Raw genomic sequence first — 11,149 nt, 5'->3', positions numbered from 1 at the left:
GCTTACTTTTTTTTTTGATAATCTGAAAAATGGGTAGAGAGGGCGACTAACGTGGCAATCCTACCTGGGCGTGACCATAATAGCACCCTACCCGTAGGGTCCGAGCCCTGTTGGGGTGAAGGGGGATGCGATGAGCCATAGCTTCCCAACCTCACGAGGGACACTAGTGATCCTAGGTTGCCAAGGGAGGCAACCCCACACAAGTCCATATTCGGACTCGAACATGGGACCTCACACTTGGCGCATCCTGTGCCTCACCCAACACCACTAGACCACAAGGCAACTCTTAAAACAAGTCAAAACAATATCTAGGTATGCAACAGACAACAATAATGCAGCATGCTACTCAACTAGCAGGAAATTGATCTTTAGAATTATGATGAATGCGTGTTTGGCTGCTTGCAGTCAAAAACCTAAGAGACAGGCAAGCTTTCATAAACCGGTAACCAGAACTAACTATTAAAAAAAAAATTGCATAGTATAGCTCTGACAATTGAGGTTAACATGCCAAGTATACAACACGCCATTCTTTCTTCATCTCCTAGTAAGTTATCCAAACTATTTCATTGAGTCAATCCCGTTTGAATGCACCAATTATAATGGCATCACAGGTTCTAACCATGTCATGATTCATCTTCACCGGCTTCAGCAGCAGCTATCTCAGAATCCAATTTGTTTATTAGCTGCTCACTTACGTGTTTTGCCACAGATATCATGTCCAGAACGATGCTCGGATCCAGGCCTGCACCACCTCTTTTAGTCAGCCCACAAATGTGTCCTTTCCTGTTAACAGAAATAGAAATGGCAGAGCTCATTTGGGACTCCTCTTCTGTAGTGGCATCTACAATATAGTGCCTTCCCACCTATAAAAGAGGAGAAATACTTCATGATGGAAGAACAGACATTTGCAGCTTATGAAGATATAACTAAAAGGGCAGTTTCGTCACCTTTGTTAATGTAACTATGACAGGGATATCTGATGTGTCAAACTGCAGAAATTCTTCATCGCTAATGTCAACCTCTGGTTGCTCATCACCTGATGCACCAGCTGCAACTTGAACCCTTGGGATGCCTGTATTGCTCAAAGCAGCCTTTGGGAACAACAGTAACAAGATACATTAGTTTTCAGTTTCCAACAGCAACAAATCATCAACCATTTACAATGCCTCTGATCATGAACATCTTGGGAGAATACTGATGTAAAAAATTTAAATGTATACTGCCATCATGGTAGAATTGATACAAAATATGTACAAAAGATTGTTTCAACGAGAATCAGCCTCTCCAAAATAGGGGGTAAGGTTGCCTACCAGCCACCTCTCCCAGACCTAGAAAGTTTAAGTCTTATGCACTAACTACATCCTATAATATCTACACCTATCAGAAAGTATGAAGTTCAGTGACGTTGAAATTCAATCAATCTGGTTTTGAAGTGTTTCAACCACAAGAGATATGACTTGTCTGCTCTCTAGACTTTATCAACAGCCAGCAAAACCCTTATTACATCCTGACAAAATGAAAAGAAAACTAAGTTGCAAATATATAGACATGTGGAGAAAAAGTACCTTAATGGCAGCACCTAGGGCATCAAGCAGATTCCCGTCTGAACAAACCACAAGACAATCAATATAAAGATCCCAGCAAATTTTTCCCTCCACAACTACTAGAGATGAGAGATCAATTCCAGCCCCTGTGGAAAATTAAATAAGACCTCTTTATTCAATTTAAGAAAAGAAAGAACCTATAATCATAAAAAAAATATGAGGGCAAATGCGAAATGATAGAAAGCATGGGCAATAAATTGATGATAACTTCTCTTGTTCTCATTAGATTCATACCAGCTCCACTTTTACCACCCAAGAGAGAACGTTGAAGAGCAACTGAGAGTTCTGTGGACAACTCCTCACCCCCTCTACCCTGAGTAAGCAATCAATCATGCTGGATTTAACATACTGAAATTTGAATCATACAAAGAAAGAAAGTTCACAAAAGAATATTCTTTGAAAGGCCCCACATACATATGTATGGCTATAAAGAAAATTGGCAATGAGAATAGCTCTTCCTAGTGTGCCATAATTTCATTTTGACTGGATTATTTAGGTAAGATATTTTACGTAATGAATTCTTCTTCTTTTTTAAACAAAGGATTAAGGGTTTATTATTTTAGCTTTAAAATGTCTGCTTATTTCTTTTCAGGTGTCACCCTTCATCTTTTTAAATATTTGTATTACTTGTAAAAAAAAGTCTGCTTATTTTTATTTTTGTTAGTTTGCCACAGGTTTTTTCGTTTAGCTTTTAGCTTATTTTGCTCATTTACTGATTTTTAAAACCTCTTCTTTTTTTCTTTTTTTCATTTTATTTCATTATAAAAGTACAAGTAGACTCTAACCCACTTTCAGCAAATAGTCAAATAAACCGATACCAAACACACAAGCCTCACTACACCTTACACCTTACACCTCAAGAAATCTATATGAGCTCAATCAACAAATTAGATAATATTAGACGATAGTAATCAACAAAATGGATAAAATTAGATGATAATATAACAACAATGTACACACCTATCAAAAAAAAATATAACAACAATGTACACAAACCTCGAACATTGGGGCTGCAGTTGGACTGCAATCAACGTATATGGAAACCTTTCCTTTGTCTGGTTGTAGTGAAATTGGCTTTCCAAGTTCAGCCTGCACTTATAGATATTAGTAGACAACATTACAAGTATTCACAAAACATGGGAGGAAAATGCTTAGTGTAGATATGTGTCCTTATTTATAATAATAACAAAAAAAAAAAAAAAACCTAACAACAACAACCACCCGGAAGATCAAGCATCTTGAACCATGAAATACCTTCACAGTAGAAATAACATCTGTAGCCCCCATCCTGATTCTTGCTGAACCATTTGCCTGCAATTAAGTCCATGGAATACATAGAACCAGCAGAAGATCAGTTTGTCTGGTAGAAAATAAGCCAATGCTGATGTAAAAGAAATTAATTTCCATGATGTAAATAACTAAGCAACTCAAAGTACGCTTAATTCTAACTAATTGGGTTTAGCCAGACGAATCCTTTTCCAGCATTCAAACTATATTAATAAAGTATTTGAAAAGAATGTTATACTTGGGGTATAACTCCAGTTTCAACATTAATAGGACGGTAAGTTAATCTTTTTCGACCATCAGAACGGATGTCTTGAGCAATGCCACCCTGTATGAAGTGCTTTTCTCCCAGAGATAGTCCCACCATTCCTGCACATACATAAAATGAGACGAAATAATATTTGCAATGTTGCATATAATTATAACTTGTAAATATTGGGAGAAAACAAGAGGAACAACAAAAAATGCAAAAGAAATTCAATAGTCCGTAAAGTCAAAAGAAATTCAAGTCTTCTATAACCCTATGCTTATGTCCTTGACAAAAAGTTCCTGACCTTGTTCCGTTAAATCATGGATATCAATCCATTGACTAGGGGAATGCATCTAACCCACCCACCTGACAAAACCAACCAGACCCAACCCAACCCGACACCTCAGGTTGGTTATCGTGGGTTGTTGGGTTGGGTTGAATTTTATTTTAAGCCTCAAGTTGGGTCAAGTTTGGGTTGATAGTTTTTTCAACCCACCCAACCCAACCCACCAAATATATTCGTTTATTTTATTATCCTTTTTTTTTTTATTTTGGTATTTTCAGATTTAGTTTTGATGAATTTGGAAAATAATCAAGGCATATTATGTGAATTATAATAACTTCTGAAAAACCAACGCTTAAATAGTTTATGAAAGTCAAATTTTATATATACATATATATATACACACACACATATACATTCAATAAGTAAAAAACCTCATTGAAATAAGATGAGAAAATACAATGTACCAAAGCACACAGGCAGCGTGCTATGATACCAGCAGAATGTCTAAACTAAATAGTAATAAAAGTACACAAATCAAGTAATGCAAGGAACTGAAAGTAGAAACACCCAATGCATTTGCCCACTCAAATAGAGTTTGAAGGAAGGAAAGCTTCAAATCATGAATCATTCATTCCCCTCAAATGTATGCGTTTTCTTTTCCCTCCAAATACCCCACATGAAGCAACAAGAGATCATACTCCAAATCACCATGGAACTGTTTCTGTTAAACATGCCTGTCCAACTAGCAAGAAGCTCCAAGACACCACGCAGCATAACCCAATGAACCCCAAAAAGCGAACATACCATATTCCACAGCGCTTAAGCTACAAGGCAATGTAGAAGTAAGTGCTCAACAGTCTCCCCATTCCTCTTACACATACAGCATCAATCCACCACCTCCACTTGCCTCACCCTCAGATTATCAACAGTCAAAATGTTACCCAATGCCACAGTCCAAAGAAAGAAACTAACCTATGAAGAAACTTTTGGTTTTCCATAATGGCTTCCATGGAAAAGAAAACAGATTAGTGGGTTGAAATGCCCCATAATAAGAACAAAGTTAGAAAACCCTATCCAGCATAATTTATCCATTAGGTCCATAGAGGTGACAACCGACTCTAGCTCCCAATCTTGATCCAGTCGTACAAAAATGATATTACACAGGTTACTATTTTTCTGAGAAAGATAACAACTTAGCCATTGAAGCATCCTTATTACAAGCAATACTGTATAATTCTCTGGGAAATTATTTTTCAAAGGGAGTCTCTCAGACCAAAGGTGTTAGGAATGCTATAAGCATAGGGATAATAATTGTTGTAATGAGATTTAGTTAGTTAGTTAGTTAGTTAGTTACACATGCGGATGTTAATCACATTTAGCACATGTTAATCACATTTAGAACATGTTGGAATTATTAATACACATGGGGAATAATAGAACCAATGTTAATCACATTTAACACATGTTGGAATTATTAATGCACATAGGGAATATTAGTTACAATAGGATAAGGTCATGTGGGCCAATGAGATTAGAGCGAGTCTCCTATAAATACATGATTGTAATCCAATATTAGATATCAATGAAGAATAAACCAATTTCTTAGTGCATTAGTGCATCTCTCTCTCTCTCTCTCTCTCTCTCTCTCTCTTAATCTCTCTATTTCTTTATGGAGGGTGACTACCTCAAATTAAGTCAATTTCCCTACAATTCTCATCAATCCCCCTATAATTCATACACATCCCCATTAGGAACCTCTTCCTAACAAGTGGTATCAGAGCCGTCGATCTTGAGACGGATGAGTATGACCAACAACAAATCTTGAAGGATTTACGACAAATGGTGAATGAAGTTTCAGAGAAGGTAAAGGCCTTGACAGAATCTAACAAGGCTATTTTGAAGAAATTCAAGGCCTTGGCTGAATCTAACAAGGCCATGAATGAAGAGCTCTCAAGGTTGCAAGTGGTTTTTGAGAATTTGACGGAAGAGGAGCTACAATCTCTTGATTCGACCGACCAAGAATTCACAATACATGAACCTGTTGCTGTTGGTGTGGAGCAAGAACACATTGTTGGTGTGAATACAAGTGATCCAATGGGATTTGATGTTGGCCAAACTCATGCTTCAACAAATGGGGCTGCTCATATAATCATGAATGAAGGCATGGACTTAACAGTCATGCATGTTGGTGACAATTCCATTGAATTTGGACTTTGCTATGGGGGCCACATCTTGCTCATTAGTGGCTGTCACAAAGCCAAGGAATTAGATGCTTCTTTTCTTGGTGGTAGTTGTGGGATAAATGATGGATTTCATAGCCGAGATGATCACAATTTTTATAAGAAATTGAGTTCTATATTGCTGAAGGTTAAGTTCAATACGACTGCTTTGCGTTATGCTCCTATGTCATGGGCTGTGATTAATTGCTTTGGAGCTATTCGTGTAATCAACGGTCAAGATGCTTTGGCGTATTGGGTTAGTGGCTGGTGTCCCCTAATGAAAGTGTCATTTTACAACAACACCTTGTGGGCAAGGTGTTTTCAAGGGGAAGGAAATGTTAGGAATGCTATAAGCATAGGGATAATAATTGTTGTAATGAGATTTAGTTAGTTAGTTACACATGGAGATGTTAATCACATTCAGCACATGTTAATCACATTTAGAACATGTTGGAATTATTAATACACATGGGGAATAATAGAACCAATGTTAATCACATTTAACACATGTTGGAATTATTAATGCACATGGGGAATATTAGTTACAATAGGATAAGGTCATGTGGGCCAATGAGATTAGAGCGAGTCTCCTATAAATACATGATTGTAATCCAATATTAGATATCAATGAAGAATAAACCAATTTCTTAGTGCATTAGTGCATCTCTCTCTCTCTCTCTCTCTTTCTCTCTCTCTCTTAATCTTTCTATTTCTTTATGGAGGGTGACTACCTCGAATTAAGTCAATTTCCCTACAATTCTCATCAATCCCCCTATAATTCATACACATCCCCATTAGGAACCTCTAGGTTCCTAACAAAAGGTCATGCAAAAATTTAATAGAAGAGCCTACCTTAAAATTGAGAAAACGATGGAAAGCATCCCCACCCTTTCCTGATATATTTCCACAGCATAAGGCCCTTGAACACTATTAGAGCACCATCCCCTCAAATGCTACCATATTTCGTGTTTACTACCCATCTCCACAAAACGCTCCTCTCCATAGCATATCTCTACAGTCATTTCCCCAACAGAGGCTTGTAAAATGGACCAAGTCACAAATATCCAGCCCCCCATTTTGAACGGGTGCACAAACAGTCCTCCAATTAAACAAATGATACTTAAACTCATCTCCGATCCCTTACCACACAATATCCCTCTGTAATTTTTCAATAAGACTAGCAACGCTCATCGGGATAGGAAACATTAAGGACTAGTGCACAACCCACTGACCTATGTGGGTTGGGTTGAAAAAACCCTTTAATCTGACCCAACTCGATCCACGCACATCCCTACTGTTGACTTTGCAAGGTAGGGCTTCTGTTCAAAGAATTGTAATTGAACCCAGCATTCAAATCTTCCTTGCCTTGATCGGTATCTTCACCTTCGTGTTCTCCTAGAAATTGGGACCTAGGGGTACTTCTTTGATCTGAATCAGCCCTCAACCATGAACCATAGGGAAAAACATATGTTTTCCAACCAGCATCTTCATCGGGTAACTCTCACAATCATGCTCTGTATGACCCATACAGTCAAACCAGTACCAAAAGCTTGGAAACCATTCATACCTGAAGAAAACCCATACTGGCCTCTCATCTTCGATCTCAATCTGTTTACCATGAAGCAATGATTTAGCAATATTTACTTCAACCCTGATGCGTATGAATTGCCCCCACCCTACTCCGTTTGCAACAGCTCAGTAGACACATATGTTCCAGTAGCCTTATCCAATATCCTCCCCTACCTCAGGGCTCATAGCCATGAGAGTAAGATTATAAACCCTAACCCAAAAAGGACATGAAGTGAAAGTTGTGGAGGTTGGAGGGGATATGCCATCAAAACGCCTTAATAACACCAGACTACAACCAAACATCTAAAGAGCCATTCAAATGAGGATTTTTTTTTTTTTGCCATTTAACATCATTTTGCTATCATTTTCGTTAGTTAGCAGGTTTCCAAGACTATTAAGGAAACTAGCATATCAAGTCTCTTAGACTCAAGTTCACTGTAGGAATTCAAGCCTAAGAGACTTGAGTTCCATGTACTGGCAACGCAAACATGGAATTTTAATCCATGTGGAACTCGAGTCTCAAGCCTGTGAGACTCGAGTTCCTTAAAAGAAAACCAAATGAAAAAGTAAAAAAGAAGAAGAAGAAACTGACCCTCTTCTTCTCTCTCTCTAAAGCTTCTTCTCTCTAGCTTTTTCTCTAGATCAAGCCCAAATCGGGCCTCCAAGGCCGAAGCTCATCACCGAGGTGGTTCTCACTCGCTCTATCTTGTTCCATATCTCTTGTTCCCCTCCAAAGCTCACCTCTGATCAGGATGAGGTGGTATTGCATTTGTTGGGTTTGGGTTCACAGGTTCCGATCAGCATGAGGTGGTGGTGCTATTGTTAGTTTTGGATTTGCAGGTTCTGATCAATATGAGGTGGTGGTGTGTTAGTTGGGTTTGGGTTTGCACTAAAGTAAAATCAGACTACTAAGACCACTTCTATTTCTACTACCTAAATTCCTACTCCTACCACTAGGAGTAACTTCTTGGACATCTTCAAATTCTAGTGATTCCTCTAATAGTGAATAATTAGATGCTTCTTGATCTTGTTTTGCTTGTTCTTTAGACTTAGAAATTTCCTTCAAATTTTCCACCATCTGAAATCTGAAACCTAACATCATAAGGTACACCTCTACATGGTGCCACGTTGCCTTTAATTCCAGCTAGATGTCTTTTCATCCTATTGATGCCCTCTCCTTTATAAACTTTTCCACAATGTATGCATCTATAACTACTTTTTCCGTCTTTCAACTCTTCAGTTATATGATCCCATGCAGGATCACATTTTGCTCTCACAGATGAAGTATTAATATTAGACGCGGTTGAGGTGGACTCCATTCCACTCAACAATTTCAGACTAGCAGCAACCATTTTATCAACAAATAAATCCATCAACCCGACATACACAAAACCACACACAAATATTTCACAAACAATACCAGTGTATACAAAATAAATCCACCAACTATGAACACACACAGGCACACACGCAAACTAAAATGCTATGCTCTGTGAAGTGTAAACTATAATTCATTAGATACTAATAATTGAAAGAATAATTGACGAAAGTTACCAGTGGAGTAGCGGACTGAACTGAACTGAACTGAAAATTTGAAGGCAAAGAACAAGAACGGAGAACCTTCAGCAAACAATGAGATAGAGAGACTGAGAGAGTCAGAGAGATTCAAATAAAATAGAGCAGAAGGAAAGAAAGAAGTTTCGTGTTTACCCGAAGAAGCCGAGAGAAAAGAGAGGGAAGCGAGAGGCAGAGCCTCGGCCACCGACCACCGAAGTCCGAAGCAGAGAAAGTGAGTGAGAGTGAGAGGCACCGAAGTCCGAAGTAGAAGAAAACAAACAAACAAATTAAGAAGAAAAGTAAAGGAGGCCGCCGGTTGAGAGAGAGAGAGGCGTGTGATGCTTATAGGTTTTAGGTGGAGTAAAAATGTAAAATGAAGAAATCTCATCCCCAATTTCCTATTGGGTCGGGTACGGTACGGGTACCCAATAAGGAAATTCGGATTCTTTATATAATAAACCCTCTCTCTAAAGTCTAAAATCTTCATATCAAACCCTATACAAAAAGTAGCGCCAATACACATCTTTGACGCTATTCGCAAAAATGGCTACATTAATCCGAACAGCTCAAAGAACCCTTCTTCGCTCTTCTTCTTCTTCTTCTTTTTCTTTACTCTTTCAAACTACCAGACCTTACTCCGAGGACGCAATTACCAAGTCGCCCTTCGAATCCAACATCCTCCGAATCCTCCGAACCGAGATCAACTACCAGTTCGACTACGCTCCTCCTCGTCAAGTTCGTACTTCTTACATTGTTTCTTCTTTTTTTTTTTCAAATTCTCGTTTAAGTTTGCTTAATCTTTTGAATCAAAGCAAAACCCATTTCTTATTTTTGTAGGCCGTAACGAAATTCGATTCGTTTACGGTGCAAGATCGACCGGGGGAGCAGTTGATCACGATGAGTGGCAAATATGGAGACACTGAGAATGTCAAAATCGAAGCTACTATGTTTGATGGGTGTGTTGCTGTTCCTAAACTTGGAGACGAGAGCTCTGGTCAAGATTTTGCGCTTCATCTTAGCTTGATTGTTGATATCTCCAAGGGTGATGGTTTGGATGAATTGGAGTTTGTGTGCTCTGCTTGGCCAAACTTTTTGGAGATTCAGAAGGTTTATATACTTAGGCGTGATGCATTGCTGGCTATGCCTTATCTGGGACCTGATTATAGGTAGTAATAGCATACCTCTTTTGTGTGTGTGTGTGTGTGTGTGTTTCTTTATCTATTATGTGTTTGGTAGTTGAGATGCATTGGCCTTGATTATTGTGATACCCGGATTTTATGGATTGGATTGGATAAATGTGTTGTGCGTGCTTGTGTTGAGTTTCAGATTGGGCTATATAAAGTGATAGAAGAAGCGAACATTTTAACTTGACTTTCCTTGGGTTTGTGACAAATCGTCATTTTTCATTCATTTGTTTGTTAATTTTTTTTTTAAGATTTGACCTGAAACTGGCAAGTTTAGGACTGAATTTTGCTAGAATTTTGAAACCCATGTTTTTTTTAGGGGGTAACTATATGGGTGTTTTGAGTTTGGACTTTGGAGGTGTGTGATCAGTGGTGACTTTGTGTGGATCATGTTTATTACTTGCAGGAAAATGGATGCTAAGTTGCAGAAGGCACTTAAGGAGTACTTGGAGGCAAGAGGGGTAAATGATGAACTCGCTGTTTTCTTGCATGAATTTATGATGAACAAGGATAGAACTGAACTTATCAGATGGTTGGGAAATGTCAAGACTTTTGTGGAGGAATAGAAGATTTTGCTTTTTACTGACTGTGTGAGATTCATTACCCAAATTTTTTCATTGATTGTAATCTCTGCTGTAGGTAGTTGTTTTTTATGCTTTATATGCAAGAATCAGTAACAACATTTGAGGTGTATATCATTCAGCATGTGACAACTGAAATGTGAAATTAGAACTAACAACTGTTTATGTGTGGTTCAGCTTTGAGATTCTTTTGATTGTTTAAATTTACAGCAAGAAAATTATAGGACTTGACAAAAGCTAGCAAAAAAGCTGGACCCAAGCGGACTCTGAAAGTATAGTGCCAAGTGTAAGCTTCTGAGGCATTTATTGGTAGACATATTGGTATGATATAAAGCTGAACTTGATGTTCTAAACACTCAGTTTATTTTCCTCATATTGTTCTTTTTATCACTGATAATTTCATGCTATATCTTGTTAGTTTATCTTACACTAGTTAAGGGCTCAAGTCATCTATAAGATACTTCCTTGCTATGTGCCATATTCCTGCCTCTCCAATGCTTTCTGCGATTCTTACCTGTGGATTCAGGTTATAATGTCAAAGCTAATGTGCTTCTCACAGTATTTGGAATATAGCGTGAGAAAAAAACAGTTGCATATTTACTTTCTTAAAGTTAG

The 11,149-nt window shown here is 38.1% G+C and overlaps 2 protein-coding genes across 3 annotated transcripts; one reads left to right on the top strand and one right to left on the bottom strand.

The window, feature by feature from the left end:
* Window positions 1–351: 351 nt before the first annotated feature.
* Window positions 352–9,172, bottom strand: LOC142613746 (uncharacterized). The gene is made up of 9 exons (XM_075786235.1): window positions 8,923–9,172; window positions 8,767–8,832; window positions 3,130–3,257; window positions 2,859–2,915; window positions 2,601–2,693; window positions 1,839–1,917; window positions 1,566–1,690; window positions 948–1,091; window positions 352–863 (listed from the first exon to the last, which is right to left on the bottom strand). Exons 1-9 carry the CDS (start codon window positions 9,155–9,157, stop codon window positions 624–626), a joined length of 1,167 nt encoding a protein of 388 aa, XP_075642350.1. The 5' UTR covers window positions 9,158–9,172; the 3' UTR covers window positions 352–623.
* An 84-nt stretch (window positions 9,173–9,256) lies between these two features.
* Window positions 9,257–10,870, top strand: LOC142613756 (uncharacterized protein At2g39795, mitochondrial). Of its 2 annotated transcripts, XM_075786254.1 has the most exons (4): window positions 9,257–9,504; window positions 9,607–9,935; window positions 10,360–10,543; window positions 10,745–10,870. In XM_075786254.1, exons 1-3 carry the CDS (start codon window positions 9,313–9,315, stop codon window positions 10,517–10,519), a joined length of 681 nt encoding a protein of 226 aa, XP_075642369.1. In that variant the 5' UTR covers window positions 9,257–9,312; the 3' UTR covers window positions 10,520–10,543; window positions 10,745–10,870. The 2 variants fall into 2 exon arrangements, with proteins under 2 accessions (XP_075642369.1, XP_075642361.1); XM_075786246.1 differs by lacking the exon at window positions 10,745–10,870 and having other exon boundaries at window positions 10,360–10,721.
* Window positions 10,871–11,149: the final 279 nt, after the last annotated feature.

Source organism: Castanea sativa, chromosome 1, assembly GCF_040712315.1.
Source record: "Castanea sativa cultivar Marrone di Chiusa Pesio chromosome 1, ASM4071231v1".
In the NCBI taxonomy this organism is placed as follows: domain Eukaryota; kingdom Viridiplantae; phylum Streptophyta; class Magnoliopsida; order Fagales; family Fagaceae; genus Castanea; species Castanea sativa.
The sequence above is the reverse complement of the archived record's forward strand: the minus strand, read 5'-3'. Positions and strand labels throughout refer to the sequence as shown.